We start from the raw sequence: 20598 nt of genomic DNA, 5'->3' as shown, positions 1-20598 counted from the left end.
GTAGATAAAGAGGAAAACTATGACATGGTGAACAAATCGGTTCTCACGGTACAGACGGACACATCATGACAATCCGCAATTTTATGATAAGATTTCATATAAGTTTGTGTATTCAAAGACAATACACTGATGTCACTTTAAACAATTGCTCAGTTCCAATAAAAAACATACCAACTTCAATGAGGAGGAAGATCCCTTTTAATAATAGATTTGTTCTGCCAAGTGGCACTAGGTGACATGATTGACTTATAAAACATTACCAGAAAAAAAATAATTGATGTCTTCTTGGTGGAATTCAAGTTTACAAAGTAATTTTGTTTAATGTTGTCACTCATTTAATATAATGTCGTTTTTTTCTTTTTCTTTAGGATGATCTTCCAAAATTACAATAGTTTTTCTTGACTTCAAAATCAGTTAACGATTAATGTACTTTCAACATTTCGAATAGCTGCAACCTGAATACTATAGCATGTATATAGCTGTTGGTTAATGACGACACCATTTAGTACTGCGTCATTATTCAAATTCTGATTCAATCCTTCAACACAACATATCAATATAAAATGATCAAAGGACACAAGTTCAAAAAGATAAGATCAGATTTATTGATGGTCATTAAAGTATACAAACAAACAAACATTTAAAAACTGTACAAAAGAACTAACCGAGCATCAACAGAAAATAATTCATTGGATATGGTAGGATGGTAATAGATAGGACAAGGTAACATAACAATATATAAAAGGAGATTGGATATGGTGAACATGTCAAAGAGACAACAACCTCACCAGGATGATATCAGCTCAAGCTCCCCCTCCCCCATGGGTCTTCAATGAATGACGAGGAAACCCTCACACCACAGGGTAGACTGCAGCTGGTCCCAAAACAACATAATACACTGTTCAGCAAAATGGTTGCCCTTATAGACATTGGTAGCATAACATACCATGGTACATGTTTTGATGAAATACAGAGGAAGAAGTTGTGCTAGAAATTTTATACTCCCAGTTTTGTGGGAGATATATAAGGAGCATTGTATTTATTCTTCAGTTTATCTGTCCCCACTTTTTTTATACAGCTTTCTCTGCAACTACTTTTACAGCAACATTTGAGAAAAAGCTTAATCACTCTAGATAAGCAAGCTACTACTAGTTCATGCTGAAAAGGTGCAATAATGGAGTAGATGTACATGTACGTGTATTTGATAATTATTTTACCAGTGTATCTTCATGGGTCCAAATTTACTTTAAAGAGTGAAAGGTTCTACAATCCTTTTCACAAAAAACCTTACGATAAATCTTATGATTTCAACTTACGACTATACTAAGAGAAATCTGAAGTCATTTTCACAAATGATATCGTAAGATTTATTTTAAACTTAAGAGTGTTCTTCAGTATTTGTCTTGAGACAAATCTTACGACAGCTCTTACAATAAATAAATTCATAGCAACCTAGTTCCATTTTCGGTTTACAAGCACAATTTGACTTAAGAGAGGATAGTATCACTCATGAAGTTACGATAGTTTTTACTCTAAAGATTCACATAAGAATTTTTGTGAAAAGCATCAAACTCTGAAGTTTTCTCTTAGGAGTAAAATCTTTGAAAAGGATTGCTGGACTTTTATTTTCAATCAATGTTTGACTTGAAAAAAATTATGATGATGACAATACAATGTACCAACCAATCATGTTTCAATGGCTTCAGGTCCAGAACCTAGATAAATGAAATTTGAAAGGTCATAGGTCAGAAACTGAGGGTCCTGGATCTCAGACTACCAATAATGTTGAACCCATGGTCTTTTAACAGTTTATTTTCTCTGAATGGCCTAAAGATTAATTAGTGCAATATCTAATTTAGTAGTCTTCTTGTCAAAACCTGACTCTGTTATTTAAACCAGTTTCCTAAACAATATCTGTCATGAGTATTTAAAATCTCAATTAATTAAACAAAACTGTATCCTCATTGATTGTAAAATTGCCTGATGGACTAAACTTCACCAGCGGAAATTGAGACATTATCTAAAGTGTTATAGAAAATTAACTAGCAATTTTATTTCTAGAATCTGTTTACTTGGCAAAAGATTCAGGTGATAATAGCTCAAACATAAAACTTGTGCAAATAGCTATCAAGACCAAAAATGAGCTACAAGGACTGTAAGACCCAAGGTAGTACCGAAGCCTTGTTTAAAGACTCCGGATATTATCATAGTGACCCACAATCCCACAGTACATCGCTGGATGAAGCTGACATTCCTAACATTTCATTAATATCAACTGGAAGTTCAAACAGGTCACTAAGTTCTGCGAGCTGGGTAAGTAAAGTGCATGCCAAGAATTATGTCTGCCTGTACATTTTAAACTATTTCTTTGTACTAAAAGATCTTAATCTTTTAAAAATTCTGTGTATTATTGCTGAAAGGGAAAGGTCATATTTCTAATATCATCACTGCTATGTAACTCCAAACAATATTTAACATATAATGGTAAATTGGCTTTATATCATAGTCAATTAGAACATTTGTAATGTCAAAACATTAGGATGATGCACCAAAAGAACTCAGGCCTTGTAATTCACAAAACATGCTAGTATAGACTAGGTACGAAATCACCAAAATTGACCTGGGTTCATATTTGCATGTCCTAAACTTTTTATTTGCATTTTTACAAACTTCCTGCCAATAGAGTCTACCGGTAATACATGTGATAAAAGTTTCCCTTTTCTGTACACTGATCTTATTGTTAGTTGTAGGCCAAACCAGCTAAGTTTATTATTGAGATTCATTCCTTACAAGACATATAGGTATTGAGTCGAATACTAAGTATATGTAAACAAAATACAATATATCAGTCAAAATTGTTTTATGTACTGTAATAATTTACACTTGGTGGTATCAGTATTGGAGCTTATCTTTACTACTATAAAGCGTTAGTTAAATAAAAAAATTGTAAATTTTAATACAGAATAACTGAACTTCAAAGACCACAGTATGAGAAATGCCAAGATCTCTTTTTTAAACCTCAAAGATAGAATTTTCGTCCATGCTAAGAAGAGGTATCATTGCTTTTCAAACAGTTACTGCACTGCTTCAAAAAATGTTACTGTTAATCTTGGATTTGTTTCTTTTCAAAGGGGAGATAACCTACAGATAAAACAAATCTTATCTATGCTAGAAAATAGTTATCATAGTTTTAGCACAGTTATTGCACTTTTTCAAAAGAATGATACCAATAATCCAGGTTATATGTTTCAAAGGGAAGAATACCCTACAGACAAAGGAGTTCTAGCCCAAACTACAATATATCTTATAATTTTAACAGAATTATTGCTTTGTTTCAAAGGAATGGTTCTATTGGTTTCAAAAGTCAACATAATAAAGGATTTACAAATTTATTTTTTTAACTAATTGGTAAACTCTAACCCTTAAGTCAAGAGAAGGAACATCCAATTTCAAATGGCAATATCAAGGCAAAAATAAGGCATTATTAGAACATAAAGTGATATCTGCTATGTAATGGTGAAAAAAAGGAGATGGTAAAATGTCCAATATGGCCTTACTTGAAAACTTTACATTGGATTTTGCAGAAAATTTAAATTAACTAGTATTTTATAGTACTAAACAACTGTACGAATTTAAAAAAACTCATTGATTCATTTTAATATTATTATCTGGAAAACGCCTGGATGGGACGAACAGACGGACACACAACTTTTCACAGGGTATCACATAATACCTTGCCATTGTGTAGCAGGATATAAAAACCAGAAAGTTTGAAGCTGCGATGGCAATGAGTTAGTACAAGCAAGTAGTTTGAACTCAGTTTTATAGCGAGTTAAACTTCAAGCTCCCATAATTCAATTGGACTATTGAAAAAACTCTCTTTCCTTACTGACAAGACCTTGAAATAAAGATTAGTAAAAATAATAATGATTCTAAAATTTAAGTAGCACTCCAGCTAAGAGTCATGCAAAATGTGATTCATGGGTAAAAAGCCTACATATTTTTATTTTTGATGTCATTGTAAACAGAAATTCACATGTGGTTTTTCATATAACCCATGCTCTTAGGAGATAAAAATTGTATAGAATGCACTGTAGATTTCAAAATGAAGGGAGATAACTCTGTAAATGACTCTCAAATACAATAGAATCTACTGGATTTTCAATGTTGATTATCTCCTAAGAGCAGGTAGATTTGAATGAATAATTATACATTTCATAGTATAGACCCATAAAACAACTTAATTACAAAAATAAAAATATGTAGCCTTTTTTTAGGGTGTATCACATTTTTCAGATTTGCATGATTCTTACAAAGATAGCTACTTAAGTTTCAGTACAAGAATAATATCCTAGTTTGTGACTATTATGAAATATGCAGATTACTGATCATGTTTACTAATAAAAGAATTTAAAACACATGTAATTTTAACTGCATGTATATTTTATTTTGGCAATTTCGAAACTATGAGAAATGCAATGGTTTGCATGTGAACAATGACCTGTAGACAAGAGTTTACTAATTAAAAGATTTATATTGATACACTACATGGATTTGGATATCATTTTACCAATGATCAAAACAAAAAAAATATTCTATTGATTTACATGAAACTTGATCAGCATGACTTGCATTACTGAATCCCTGTTGTATTGTTTCAACTGATTAGAGTCAATGACTAAACACGTAACTGGCTACATAAAACAAAAAGTTAAAGCAGAATGCAAATGTTATATTCTGGGAACTTATAATGTAGAATTATTCTTGTACAAGTCACACATGTAATATTTATGCATTAATCCTGACCAATGCAAAGGATAGTATTTAACAAATTAGTTTCAAATTTTAATAATGTAACTTCATCAAAGCGTCTATTATAAGAGTGACAAGGAACATTGAGTTTCAAATTTTAACAATGTAACTTCATAAAAATGTCTTTTATAAGAGAGACGAGCAACATTGAGTTTCAAATTTTCATAATGTAACTTCATCAAAGCATCTATTATAAGAGAGACTGGGAATAGTGAGTTACAAATTTTAATTATGTAACTTCATCAAAGCGTCTATTATAATAGTGGCGAGGAACAATGAGTTACAAATTTTAATATTGTAATTTCATCAAAGCGTCTATTATAAGAGAGACTGGGAATAGTGAGTTACAAATTTTAATTATGTAACTTCATCAAAGCGTCTATTATAATAGTGGCGAGGAACAATGAGTTACAAATTTTAATATTGTAACTTCATCAAAGCATCTATTATAAGAGTGACAAGGAACACTGAGTTACAAACTTAATAATGTAACTTCATCAAAGCCTCTATTATAAGAGAGACGAGGAACACTGAGTTTCAAAATTTAATTATGTAACTGCATCAAAGCGTCTATTATAATAGTGGCGAGGAACAATGAGTTACAAATTTTAATATTGTAACTTCATCAAAGCATCTATTATAAGAGAGACTGGGAATAGTGAGTTACAAATTTTAATTATGTAACTTCATCAAAGCGTCTATTATAATAGTGGCGAGGAACAATGAGTTACAAATTTTAATATTGTAACTTCATCAAAGCGTCTATTATAAGAGTGACAAGGAACACTGAGTTACAAACTTAATAATGTAACTTCATCAAAGCCTCTATTATAAGAGAGACGAGGAACACTGAGTTTCAAAATTTAATACTGTAACTTCATCAAAGCGTCTATAATAAGAGGCGAGGAACATTGAGTTTCAAAATTTAATACTGTAACTTCATCAAAGCGTCTATTATAAGAGAGATGAGGAAGATTGAACAGGAAGTGAAGGGTTCCCAGGGTGAAGGCCAACATGGCTTGTCTTATTCTCACAAATACCCTTACAAATGATTGAACTGCAAGCATACCTGTCAACCATCTCACATTAAGGGGGGGGGGGGCGTAACTCTCACAAAATCAATGAAAATTTAGAATCTTTCACATAATAATGCAAGATTGCTGGAAGGTTTTTGATTAAAATAACTTTATTTTCTGTGAAAATACCAGTTATTGAATTTTTACAAAAAGAAATTGCTCTTACATAAAATCTCCCACATGAGACAGTGTTCATGAGGGAATCTCCCACATAAACTGTTCCAAAGGTAAACAGGTATGTGCAAGTGCTAGGTAGAAAATAAGGGAATGTATCCAACATTCTAAACGTTCCTAGATACAAAATTTCCCATTACCTATCACCTATACAGGTACTTTCTAAAAAAGGAAGCCAGTATCCTACGAAACAAGAAAATGTGCCAAGAATCACCAAGGTCAAGTCACACCAATAACTTGGTATTGTTTGTGGAATACCAATTTTCGTGGTTTTCGTGGGTAGGTCAAGCCATAATATATGATTTGCACTGAATAGTTGATCCCCATTGATGTGTATACCAAAAACTTAAAAACCATGAATTCAAGATCCCTGAACTTGAGTTTCTTCTCTGAACCACGAAAATTGGTATCCATGATTTAAAGTACTTTAAGATTTTGTAGTAGCAAATTTCATCTTTATAAGACATCAAAATTAAACCAAAAATACATTGGCTTCAACTTGTAATTGTTAGAATACTGTATTGCTTTTAAGGAGGTAGACCTAGGGTAAGGGACATAATTCATGAAATCAGTGATATGCTTGTATCACATTCAATTTCACTAAAGTCTTACTAGCTTTCATTTGAAACAGAATGAAATCAGACCAAGTTACTTTGATGCTTACATCAGATTGATTTAAATGCTGAATGCAAACATTCCAATGATTTTTTATGAGTTGTGTGCCTTACCCTAGGTCTACCTCCTTAACTGATGAAATGAAGCATAAGTGCAGATTCATTGGGGGTGGACCCTGCATATGCCCCCCTAAAAACTTGGGGAAAAATATGCATACATTAGGAACAATTCTCCTGTGAAAAGTTAATAGTTATTTGGTAAGCTTATTAGCACTTAAGAAAAAAACTAAGTATATTTTCTTAGGTTCAACTGTACACCTGTGCTCACTGCTTATACCAAAATGAGACTAACATAGGTACTACACACCATAATGATCAGACAAACTGGAGTTAAAAATTGCCTGATAGCTTAAAATGAAGAAATTGTTTGGACATCTTAGATAGCCTTAACTCTAAAAAAAACATTAATATATGAACAATGTCTTAAAAATGTTGACAATCTAAAATTGCACAAATTTGTACACAAATATTGCAACCTAACGCAAACAAAATCTCTTGCTTTAATAAACAAGTAAAGCATGCAGATAGTACTCTGAGTTCAAAAATTGTCTTTTAAAACATATCACCTTAGTTTACATTAGGAAAAAAAGCATTGCCATAAACCTACTCAAATAGTTTTTGACAGAACCCAAACTTTACATGAATTGATATGTTTATATTTTCAATTAGAAAATTGTAAAGAATTTGGATTGTTTATCATGAAATAAAGCACCTTTAATCACCTTATTTTCCCAGGTGTTTTCATATTTCATTGCCACAATTAATTTTGTCTGTGATCAAACAAAGATTGGTGAAAGCCATTTAAGTTAAACCCGAAATTTAGAATGTAAATACATTAGCTTTCAAACCTTACCCACCATTGGTAGCATGAAATTAAAACCATTCATTTGTGTTTGGTTTTGACTAAAAAATATTTATTTAGCATTAGAATTGAGAATTTCACATATATCACTTTAAGTCTCTTCAAACATGTATAAATGTATTAATATTCAGCCTCTTAAGTATTTAACTTTATTAAGTTTTTGCTGCATATAATGGATTCATTCAACATACTATTATGACATTAGTGTTGGTCTATGTACTCTTTCTAATATGAGGATCATTGTACAATATTGCTTGATTTATCAATATATCACCTTACGGCCTGATATAAATACAGATTAAAAGTACTGAGATTCCAATAATTCTAGAGAAGTTCTGACCAGTCTACCTTTAAAACCAGACATGAATTGATAGGCGGTGGATCTGGTGTAATTACACTACACTAAATTGAATATTTTTGCATGAAATCTTAATTCTACCACCAAAATTTGTGTTGCCTTGGTTGGCTTGGCCTTTCATTCTAGTCACACCCCTAACCTGCATCCCACCCTGTAAACTGACTATTCTATGGAGCTACCATAGGAAACAAAAGACAGAGATTATTTTCCTCTGATTAAAAATCAACTTTGACTGAACATTTCAAACCTTCTACGCCCTCTTGGCAATTTGGAAATGTTGTTTCCTTTCAAGCTGTAACTATTTCAAGATCTGCAAGAATCTTCAAATATCAATGAAAATAGATTACTTGGCACAGACATAGTAAACATACAGCTGACATTTTTCATCCCGGCGTAGTTGTTGTCTCTTTGACATATTCACCTTATTCATTCCCGTTATATCATTTTCAATTCAAACAACTACAACAGAATATTTCTATAAAACCCCCCAAAAAAATCAACTTGTCATTAAATATTAATTGTAATCTCATAAAAATTATATGATGGCCTTAAAAAGTATTAAAAAAATTTTTAGACATAATTTTATCAGTTACTGAAATACGGTGAAAACTGTTTGAACGAAACCTCCTTCGGACTGAAGGAATTCTTTGGTTTAGATTGGTGCTTAATTCATACAGGTTCAAATGTATTGAAATTGATATGAAGGGATTTAGAAGATGTCTGGGTTAGACAGGTCATCAGTTTTATCCAGTGTTTGGTTTAAGGAGGTAGACCAAGAATAATGGACAAAACTCTAGAAATCAGTGATATGTTTGTGTCACATTAAATTTCATCAAAGTCTATCAAGCTTACATTCGAAACAGAATGAAATCAGTCCTAGTTACTTTGAAGCATACATGAGATTGATATAAAATGCTGAATACAAACGTTACAATGATTTGTAAGATTTGTATCTCTACCCTAAGTCTACCTCCTTAAACTGGTTTCATTGTACAGCATTTTTTTCTGAAGAGCATAGAACTTTTAGATCAGTGGGGTATTAACATGTATGTTTCAGATTTTTCCCCATTTTGCCTGGTTCTTACAAACACTTACATTTAATTCACTGAATTAATCTTAATTTATTGTAAAATCAGAAGTATCTTTGAAAGCACTGATTCTATTTCCAAAATATAAAATCCCATTTGAGATTTCTAAAAAGTTCCAATAATCATAGTTCTTATCATTTCATACTTTTAAATTTGCTGACAAGGGAGATTTTCCAAAATTGACCCATTTGTGTTCTATCTCTTAATTAAATGCCCGGTAATTCTAGCTACAAGTATATCCTGTAGGTTACCTTCGATAAACTTGATATTGCTTAAAATCAATAAATATCATTGTGTTTATATTGGTTGATAAAAAATAACATAGTGTGCCGTTCATTGTTTAAATGGAACCTTTTTGTTTGGCTTTGAGCCATGTAATTTAAGTGTCGAAGACTTGACTGGGTGCCCCAAGTGTAAAACTCCATTGACGGACTGAAAATAGTAATAGTTGGGTTTCAGAAAGATAACTGAAAAGCGGAACATTTAAATTTTACTACATAGTAGGAATTTAAAAGGAGACATAGATTTTTCAATTGAGATTTACAGCAAAGTGAAACTAGGTTAATTAATATGGATGGAGAAAAGGAGGATCAGAAGCAGGATACCAGTAGTGGCAATGGAACAATGCTTGAACAAGAGCTGGATAGTGGTCAGTATGAAAACATTTCAATGAATCAGAGTGATAGTGGTGTTGCTGGTCATACATCACCTAGGCTAGAACAGGAAACAGATGTAGATACTGGGGCACCAGTCAACCATGAACAGGAAGCAGTGTCAGAGGTCAGTACAATAAAATCTCCCACTGAAGAAGAATATTTTTCTGTGCCAAGTGAGGCAGAAAAGGGTGACCCAAGCTATCAATCAATTGACAATGAGCCATTTTATTCAATTCCTGATAAATCAGTGTCCTTTAGCGAGGACCGTCAGGGTGATGGTGTGTACCAAGAGCTCCTGGACGAAACTGATGGCCCCAGAAGAACAAGTGGAGATGAAGAGGATGGAAACTTAGGAGAAGATGGGGATGAAAGTTTTGAAGATGTTGTTACAAGCAAGAAAACATCAGATGATATTGATGATTTGATGGAAGGCTTCCAAGATGACAGGTCAACTGGTGAGGACATATTTGGTGATATCAGTTCAGCATTACAAAGACTAGATAAAACTTACAAATTCCTTGTTAGCAAAGACCCTAAACCATCTGACCATCATGCATCCCGTTATGATGCTCTGAGATCTCCATACACTAGACCTAGAACCTACGCTCCACTTAGAGAACCAATGTATACAAATATAAAACCAAGAGAAACAACATATCAGTCACTATTGCCACAAAGAGACATTCATCCATATGCTTCATATCAATCCAGCAACCCAACACTTAGTTCTCGTATAGCATATAGTCAAGAGAAAGACCAGTATTATCCAGGGAAAGAGGAAGATTTATCTGAGCCTCCAACTCCAGAGTTGGTAAGTAAGGGGTTCTTATTGAAAGTATTGTATGTTATAGTGAAACCTGTCTAAACTGAACCCTGAAAATCATTAAACCTGTCTAAACAAGACACCTAAAAATCCTGTTGAAATATCAATTCAAATGTATTTTGAATCTTGGTAAAACTGAAACCAAACCAATTTTCAAGTCTAAAAGGGATTCAGTTTAAACAGCTATGTTACACATTGTATTAATTTCTATACAGCGTTTCCCATTTTTCTGTGTCTATATTACAAGCAATCTCTAAAAACCTATATTATAGAGTCCAAGGGTCAAAACTCAGTAAACAACTAACAAACCAGAGCAGATTTTGGTAAAGCAATGCACAAAAAATAAAATGAATATATGAAAACAAAACAAAAAAAAGTGTAGAAAACTGATTTGCCGGACTAACAGAAAGACAGGCAGATGGACAGATGAATAGATGGGTAAAGTGCAAACTTAAAGTCCCTTTTGCCGAAAGTCACCAGTATGGGACAATAAATAAAGAACTGTGCCATCAGCACATGCTATGACTGTCCCTTTTTAGCCCATCTTTATACTAGAAATTTATATTCATGATTTATTGATGCTGACGCTGATACAGACCATCTTTCCTCCAAAAGCATTATCCCACAATATGTATCCATTCAAATACATGATATGAAATATAGGAATCTTTCATGATAGACTGAAAGGGAAATTACTCAGTTATTATGACAAGTAAAAAACGTGAAAGGGAATAGAATAGAGAAAATGGAAATGAACACTTCACCAAAGTTTCATGAAAAATTGCTGGAAAAGTTTTGGAGTACTGCCCATAAATGAGAAATCAACCATTTTTAATTAATAAAGCCTCATAAAATAAATATGTAAAATCAGAAATTTATGAAAATTGGTAGGAAGCTAACATCAAAAGACAAAAAAAAATTACCAAAGTCTCATTAGAATAGCTGAAAGGGTATTTATGAGTGACTGTGCAATGTGTGACAAACAGACTAACTAAAGGACAAACTGGCTTGAATGTCAAAAGTATTTTGAACTCAAAAAAACAAGCTTAACTATATTTTGACCAAATTTTACATTGATGATTTCATTGATAATTACACTTCACCTCATACTTTAAACTGTGATAAAAATGAATGAAATATTGATGTTTTTTTTTCATTTCTCGTCAAGACATTGATTTTATAAACACATGAAGACATTGGACAATCGTTAGCATTTAAAGTTCTTCTTCCTATTAATATTGTTAATGTCACCAAGATGAACGTCTTATTGCACCTTGAATATCTGATAAATACTAAAACATCAAAAAGATCAAGGAGTTAAATTTGTCAATGCAAGAGACAAGAGAAGTAAAATTTCATTTATTCCATGATCAGAGTGATTGAGTGCAAACCTTGACAATAACAGCAACAATAAAATTGATTTCCATTTCATCAATAATTTTTAAAGACTTTATTTATACCTGTCCTGTTGAGTTGAGGAGAGGTGTCAATTTCAGATCAATAAGACAATCAGAGAGTCTCTGATATGATGTAGGTAATGTATTGTTGCAGGCAATTCTAAAGGGGCCAAAAGGGGGGCTAATGTGATAACCATACATGAAGCAGAACAAAAATCACACTTGTGCAGTTCCTATTGTGGCTACAAAAGTTTCCCAAAAAAAGTATAAAGTTTAGCACACCAAGTGTGCATAAAAACATTTATCCTGTCCAAGCTATAATAACCATACTCCTTCAAAATGCCCTTCACCAATGGAATTGAGAAACATCAGAATTTCATCTATTAATTTTCATGACAACTTTGATAGGAGACAATGTCAGTTCTTCTTAACAGCAAAGTACTAAAAATGAAAGGTGAGCCACATTATCTTGAATTTTTCTGAGATTTACATTTATAAAGGTATGATGTAAATTCATTATAGATCATAAACATTGAAATATAAATGTTGTGAAAAATGACTTATGCTGACTTTTTATTTTTACACGTCTTGTACCTACCATAGTTTGTAGGGCATTTTAAGTTTGAAAATTTAATAAAATGCTATAGTTGAGAAAGGTACAGTGAAACCAAATTCTGAATAAACTGACATCCTGTCTAAAATAGACACTTTTGAAGACCCTTTACATCAATTTAACTGTATATTTAAAGCTTGCTTGTTTGAACACCTGTCTAAACTAAATCAATTTTACAGTGGTTTGTTTTAGACAGGTTTCACTGAATAACAATCTAGAATCAAGAAGAATATTCATATAAATTCAAATTGAACAGCATTTTCAAATCATAGCTGGCAGCTTAAGGAGGTAGACCTTGGGTAAGGGACATAACTCTTGAAATCATTGATACATTTGTATCATATTCAATTTTACCAAATCCTATCAAGCTTTCATTTGAAACAGAATGAAATCAGTCCAAGTTATTTTGCCTTGATGCTTACACAAGATTGATGTAAAATGCTGAATACAAACGTTCCAATGATTTGTATGAGTTGTGTCCCTTATCCTAAGTCTACCTTCTTAAATACAACAAAAATGACATTCCAACACCACTGTAAGTTCAAACTAATCAGAGTCAGCATTCTGTAGCTCAAGGGTTTTACCCATTTTCCATTATGATATTTTAGGCTTTTCTCATCTGTGTGACTTGCAACTTTGTGAGTCCTGGGCCCGGTTTCATAACAAAAACAAAAAAACCAAAAAAAAAACATCGTAAGTTGAGAATTTCCTCAAGCCCTGTGTTTCTCCTAAAATCTTCAATTTCAAGTGACCTGATTGGTCGAAATTTTAGTTGAGCAGGATTTAAGGAAAATCTCAATTAGAGATGTTTATGAAATTGGGACCTGATTTGGCAAAGGAACACTCCCCCATCAATATTTTTTGCTTGGGGAAACTTTCAATTAGTAACATACCTTCATTGTCAATTTGATCTTACCATTCATCAAACAAGTACAAAACACTCATCATTAATGTATGTCAAAATGTCTCCTGTGATCCATAAAATAATTATTAGCACTGTATTATGAATAAGTTTAATCATTTTAAATTTAAAATATGAAGATACTGTTCAGTATATATTAATACTACATACCATGTCGATATTGTAATTAAAACTTTACAACCAATTTAACAACTGCATTATTTATTTAAAAATTGAAAAAAACAATGATTTATGTTTTAAATATAACAAAATCATGCATCCTATGTCGTGCAAAGAATACCCTCACTCAACCATTTATATCAAACCTGGTATACAAGTCATTATGCAAAAGCATTCTACAAAGCATTTTCTCCAAAAGAAACTTATAAATCTATTACAGAAGTGTAACTGATGGACAGACGGACAGACAAATTGATTGCAATATAGCCAAAACTCTGAATTAAGTTACAGGACACAATGTTATTTTTTGGTTTATAGGATATTAATTAAATTTAGCTACTATTTATTTCTGTGAGTTGTACTGCCTAATGTGTACATTAAAAAATTCATCAATTTATTTTTGCAATTGTTAATTGATGGCAAAATAGGAGAAAAATTAATTATATGCAAAAATAAGTTGGTTTAAAAGTATAACCCCCCCCCTAAAAAATCCATACTTTGACAGATAAAGAACAAAATGCATCCTCTAGGATCTTTGAATTAAACATTCCATTTCTAAGCCTTGTCATATTTTCATACAATATTTAAGGAATGATGTATAATTTTTTTTAATCTATGAGGAAATAACCTCAATCAGGTGGTGCACACTAAATAAATTCTTAGATATATACTGACTTGTATATACAAAATTTTTGTCAAAAATGTCATTACATGAAATCTTCTGTAATTTGAAAATTAATTGCAGGAGATTTCATGCAGAAAGGATCCAGAAGGTTAACATGTATGCCCATTGGGACCTTGCCCAATTGCTTGCACTTCCATTTTAAGTCAGCTATTGCCCTGATTAATAAACCTGAAAATAGAACCTCTCCCCTTCTTCTGAATACCCACAGATGTACATGGACCTCTGCAGTATAAATTTTATAAATACATTGTACATGTAAAAGTACTTCACATTTAAAAGTCCACAAAAGTTTCTGTGCATTTGTAAAGAGTCGCAATTAAATGATTGGAATAAACTCAAGTTTTTTAAGTTTTGTAAGCAATTTTCAGTGTCTATTTAAGGTACAATATAAGATAGACATCTTGGTGACATAATCTTAAATCATGGAATATATATACCACATTTATTGCATGAAAATGTATGTTAAAAAATAATGCTAAATTCAAGGACATCAATAAAAGGCTTTTGAGTTTTTTAATTTACATTTTCATATGAATCTCAATTCCAAGTTTCATTCATATCTTTGTGTTGTTTTTCATGTTTTTCTTTGAACTAGTTTTTTTCTTCATAAACACATGATCACATGATAGTATCTAAATGTATAAGGTTTAGTAATTTACATAAAATGTATGATAGTACTAGCCTTCACAAACATCATGTATGTGGTGATTCTTAGTGAAAACAAACACTGATTTGATGTCAATTAACATCAATTTAAAGTTTTTCCCAATTTTTTACAATAGTAGTAATTGATCTTTTGACATTTTAAGACTGAACTGCATGACAAGACAGTTAATCAAAGGGGAGGTAACCTATGTTAATGTTTTATTTTCGTTTTGAGTGTATTTTTCATTATTTTTAAAACAATACTGGAGTTAGTGACTGATCAGTACATGTATTAACTTGTACAAAATAAAAAAAAGTTACCACTGAGTTTAGGACTGATGAACTCTAGTATAGCAGGTCCTTGATTTAACTAATACAAACATAAATCATAGTTAAAAAATTCTTGCATCAGAATTGTGCACAAACGACCTTGAGTACACAAAGTTTAATCATACATGCCCTATGATTAGGGTCTTATAGTGCTTAAAAGAATGCAATTTTCAATCATAATAAAGTAAAATGGTAGCATATTTACCAAAGATTAACTACTCTCCTACATTTTTAATACAATTTAATGTAAATGACAGTTCAAAGTCATATTCGAAGACTACAAATGCCATTCATGTGGGGTAATAAAAGTGGCTTAATCCACCTAATCCTCTTTAATAATGTCGCTGATCACACGACCCTTAGTTTAAAATTTTCTCCTTCATAATTTTTACTTGAAGTTATAAGAAGATATACTGAACCTATTGAAATTCCTATTGTATTTCTATAATTTAAATCCATCGAGTTTTTAATCTTCTAGATATTGGTAAGACCTTGGAGTTGTAGGATAGACCCTTTTTGTAAGTACAGCCACTCTAGAAATCTTACAATGAAATTTTGATAGTGTCTTATAATGTAATTTATGTAAACTTTCTATTTTAAAACAAAATAATTAGTTGTGAAATATTGAAACACAATTAAGTTCAAGCTTCATTAAAGGTGAACAAAAATTTATTCACACATAAAAAAGATTAAAATTATATTGATTTTTTATCCTTAAATGAATTTTTTTTTCACACTTCATCAGGCTGTTACTATAAAGATGTTAAAAGTAATAAAAAATAATGAAAATTAATTCACCTCAAGAATATGATTTTTTAGTGGTCAATTATGTCATAAAGTGTTAGTTCTGAAAAGAATAATGCATCCTACATCATTAAATTTGTTATCCTCCTTTCAATTCCATGTCTTCAATAAAATGCCTTGTTGGGTGCAGCTTGATATGACCACATAGATAAAATCTCTGACAGTTAGGACTAGTATGGATATACCATTCAAGCTTTATACAACTCTGAATTTTAATTGCTATCAAATATTAAATTTGCTAGATTATTACCAGAGTATACTCACTTGCAATATGGCGGGTGCCTCTGACAGAGCAAGACGTGCTTACCCTTCAAGAGCATCTGATGCCACTCCTGTTTTTTTGTGTGGAGTTCATATTGCCAATGTTTTAGTTTTTTGTGTGATGTCTTGATCTCATCTTCAGTGTAACCCATCTTACTCGGTTTGCTACATTGTATATGTAGATTTGTTTCATGTGTCCACATTTAGGCCAAGTTTAAGGATTTTGACGTATTTAAATCATCCCGGTATTTGTTTGCTGATAAGAATTTTACCAGAATCAGTGTCCCCTTTTTCTTCAATGGTTTCAGTCACAACCTCTCTCCCTCCCACATCATCCCAGCCTTCATTCTGATAAAATTTCAAAGAGATCCATTCACAACACAAAATTACAGTGAAACCCGTCTAAACTGAACCCCCTTTTGGACTTCAGAATTGGTTCAATTAAGAACGTTGTCCGATTTTCAAAGGTTAAAAATACATTTTAAACTGATAGAAAGGGACTTTAAAAGTTGTCTGATTTAGACAGGTTTTTGAATTATTCAAGGTTCAGTTTAGACAGGTTTCACTGTTTTATCCATACATCAGCAAAAAAACCATGTTTCTTGCACCTTTTTTGGCCACTCATTATTAATCAGTTAAACCATAATCTCCAAAATCAATACCACAGATCATTTTGTAGTATTGCACATTTTAGTCTAATATCAAAGAAATCAATTCACTTGTTCTCAACTAACTGTACTGATAAAGGCTTGTTTCTGGCCCTTTTTGGTACCCTATTCTTAAAGAGCCCAAGTCACAATCCTAGAATTAATTCCAGTCTTCATTTGGCAGTGTGGCACCTCGTGTCATGATTCTAAAAATATTCATCCACTACTACTATTAATCAGAAATTTGCATTGTCAAGGTAAAACCCTTATCTTTATGTGTAGTTGCAGAAACCCTGGATCTTAAGAATTCATAGTTGTAAATACTGCTATATTCTATCTCGTATCTGTTAGAATTTATGCCCTTTTTCAAATGTCCTAACAAGAATAAAAGTTACAAGGGAAAATGCATTCTTCTGAAAGGAAATTGGATGATATTGCAAATTTGACTTGTTTATAATCATTTCTAAGTACTGGAATTTTTTGTAGTTTGGTAGACCAGACAATCCCTGATCTTGGTAATTTTAAAAACATGACATCCTGAATTTTTTTTTAATTGTCTTGACCTACCTTCCACACAATAAACTTCAACACAGCTGTAACCTCTGGGTCATACTGTACCAGGATGTTGGTCTAGAAAAGTGAGGAAAAAAACATACAAAAAATCAGCTAAATGCCTTCAAGCGTTTAAAATAAAAGTACAGAAAATCTGTTTATTTAAAATTGATGAAATGACAGGTAAAAATACAGTAGATGCTTCATTCATTTAGCAAAGCCAGATTACTTTATCTAACATGATACTGAAGACATGTTGCTATCAATTTGTTGATATTTGTATTTGTATCTCATACATGTATATACATTTACTTCATGGTTGGAAGTTCATTATTCATATAATATTGAGGTACCTGTAAGCAGTGTTTAGAAATAAATTCTGCAAGAGAACAAGTTTTGTTGACAAAACCTATCACAATATCTAAATGGAAAGTTTTTGTAGATATGTTCAGTTGCCACTGCCAAATTTAATACAATGATTACAATGATTTTAGAAAAATGTGCAAATGTGAATTCCTGAGAAAGAGCAATTATTCTTTTATTGATAAATACTTGAGAATGAGTTCTTCTGGTTCTATTTAAAAGTTTACCTTGTGATACTTCAGAGCTTTGGATAGTTGATTCTTTATTATACCAACAATCTCATTGTCGAGTTCCTGAGCATCAAGCTAGAATTGGTTTACAATCAAACAATTAGATGCTGTCATTAACTTCAGAGATTAAACATTTGCAACATTTGTAAAATCTATCAATTGAAAAAAATAACATAAATCATCAGAGTACAAAATTTAATGCAATCAGGTGTTGTTAAGTAGCTGTCTTTGTAAGAATCATGCAAAATCTGAAAAATGTGATACACCCCAAAAAAGGCTACATATTTTTATTTTTGTAATTAAGTTGTTTTATTGGTCTATACATGTACTAGGAAATGTGTAATTATGCATTTAAATCTGGCTGCTCTTAGGAGATAATCAACATCGAAAATACAGTAGATTCTATTGTATTTGAGCACCTTTTACAGAGCTATCTCCCTTAATTTTGAAATCTACAGTTTATCTCCTAAGAGCATGGGTTGTATGAAAAACCACGTGTTTATTTCTGTTTATTATGACATTTCAAACAAAATATCAAAAATAAAAATAAGTAGGCTTTTTACCATGAATCACATTTTGCATGATCCTTAGCTGGAGTACTACTTAAGATGCAGCAACAAATAAATGTAGGTTCTGCAACATATTCAGCTCTGGAGCTAAAATGAGGTCCAATTTTGAGCAACAAAGCAGCACTAGTTGTAAACCTTACTGAGCATAGAAAAAATGAATTTTAAGGTCAGTAGGATGGTTTTTTTTTCAGTTTGTAAAATCATTTATATAACATCCAGAAAATTTATTTGAATTTGCTTTACAAGTTTGTTATAGATATCAGTGTTTTCAAACCAGAATGGCATTGCTTTTGTTTTGATGTAATCCTCATGCTTTTTCTGAATTTCTTCCTTTTCTGACACCCCTTAAACAATGAATATCTTCTCAAAAGAATTATCTTTCAATGAAATAGTGGCATAAGAAAAAAAAGATGGAACTCCTGTGATTAAAAATAGTCAGATGATTGTTGCCACTGTTCATGTGTTTCACATCAGAATAAATAGTTAATGGTTTGTTTGGGTTGTTGAAAACACACATTTTTAAAAAGATAGTATGTTACATATGTAAATTATTCAATACCCATCCGTATCATAATTAAGTTATGAAAAGATGAAATATGACAATTGTTTCAAAACACATACAGCCTGATTTTGGTGTAAAATGCTTGCACAGGGTACACTGGATTAAATTGTTTTTACTGAATTTTAAGTTATAGTTAGGACTTAGCAATATTTGACTCCATTATTGTAGCTACACAACAAATGTACTTCCACATTTCTTTTCATAATGTATACAAAGCATCAGTTGATACTTTGAGGATTCTATTTGTGTAACTACATGTAATTCCTGTCGACAGAATTGTATCTGTATGACAATTTTCATTCTGCAGTATTTGATAGGCATAAAAAGAAGCTTACAATAGTAGTCAAGAAAGATTTTTTTTCAAGTATTCGAGATGATAATGGGCATTTATTAACATTCTAAGTAAAATCCTGTAACTTTAATGAGGCATTTTCAGCTTCAATGGGCATATGGCCCTTGGCCCCTGCCTTTCCCTATCACTGATTAAAATAGTACAGGGGAAAAGATAAACGGTCACCCACTCGCCAATGGCGACCAGAAATGACAATTTTTTTTCGATTTTAGTAGCCCAGCTGGCGAATTGCAAAAAAAAAAATATTGTAAACAAAAGTTGCGGTCAGAGTTTTAACTGGTTACCATTAGAACGGAAACATAGCGTCCCTAGTTAAATTTTATCGGTAAGCAGTTCTAATTATACGTAAATTGTTTATAAGTGATGTTGGCTTCTTATGTAGAATTGCTTATTAATTACCACATCCAGTATTTCATATGTTTACATACCAAAATTCTGTCCAAAAGTCTGGGCTACCAACTTTTTTTTCTGGGCAAATTGCAAGTTTAGTAGCCCAGGTGGCTACTGGCCTCAAATAGTTAATCTTGACCCCTCAAGTAGGTAGTCCAAATTTACTCTGACCCTGCAACCCACATCTTTTTAATTAAGATATTGTTAGGTTGTGGGTCAGAACAATGTGACAGGGGTCAAACAGGGGTCGACTATCAAAGCCCAATCTAATTGGGCATTGATAGTTGACCCCTGTTTGATAGTATTTCCCCCACATAGACAGAAACAAACGCCTGTGCCAAAGGAGTATATATTGCCCAAACTGGGCCAAAGAAGAAGTGTTGGTGAAAGAGAAAAAAAGAATGGTCTTGGGAATCATATTTCTTGTGCTCTATATTTGGAACATCTACAGATACTGTTGCCAATGTTCCATTGGTTATCTACATTGCTCGATCAGAAGCATTTAGTGGGAGAAGTAGAGAAAGGATATACAATGTACTGTATACCAGTAAATGCAATAGTAGCGTTATTGAGACTCCAATAACCATTTTAATC

At 32.0% G+C, this 20598-nt stretch overlaps 2 protein-coding genes across 4 annotated transcripts in view; one reads left to right on the top strand and one right to left on the bottom strand.

Annotated features, from left to right (window-relative positions):
• LOC148601719 (peroxisome biogenesis factor 2-like) overlaps positions 1–20598 on the bottom strand; it is a 28824-nt gene that overhangs the window by 7981 nt on the left and 245 nt on the right. The window contains exons 2-3 of the mRNA XM_088554530.1: positions 18129–18206; positions 17554–17616 (exon numbers count right to left, since the gene is read on the bottom strand). Of these exons, the coding sequence (XP_088410656.1) occupies positions 17554–17616; positions 18129–18206 (141 nt within the window). The remainder of the gene's footprint in view (positions 1–17553; positions 17617–18128; positions 18207–20598) is intronic.
• LOC148601718 (uncharacterized) overlaps positions 2087–20598 on the top strand; it is an 88074-nt gene continuing 69562 nt past the window's right edge. For 2 of the 3 annotated variants that reach the window (XM_088554518.1, XM_088554519.1), the window contains exon 1: positions 9470–10511. In XM_088554518.1, the coding sequence (XP_088410644.1) occupies positions 9615–10511 (897 nt within the window). In that variant the 5' untranslated portion in view covers positions 9470–9614. Of the gene's footprint in view, positions 2314–9469; positions 10512–20598 lie in introns of those variants that run through there. The other variant, XM_088554520.1, reaches the window with a different exon arrangement.

This window comes from Perna viridis, chromosome 12 (genome assembly GCF_037379345.1).
Source record: "Perna viridis isolate PV_CMFRI_1.1 ecotype Kerala chromosome 12, ASM3737934v1, whole genome shotgun sequence".
Taxonomy (NCBI): domain Eukaryota; kingdom Metazoa; phylum Mollusca; class Bivalvia; order Mytilida; family Mytilidae; genus Perna; species Perna viridis.
Note: the sequence above shows the minus strand (reverse complement) of the source record. Positions and strands in the feature narration are given on the sequence as shown.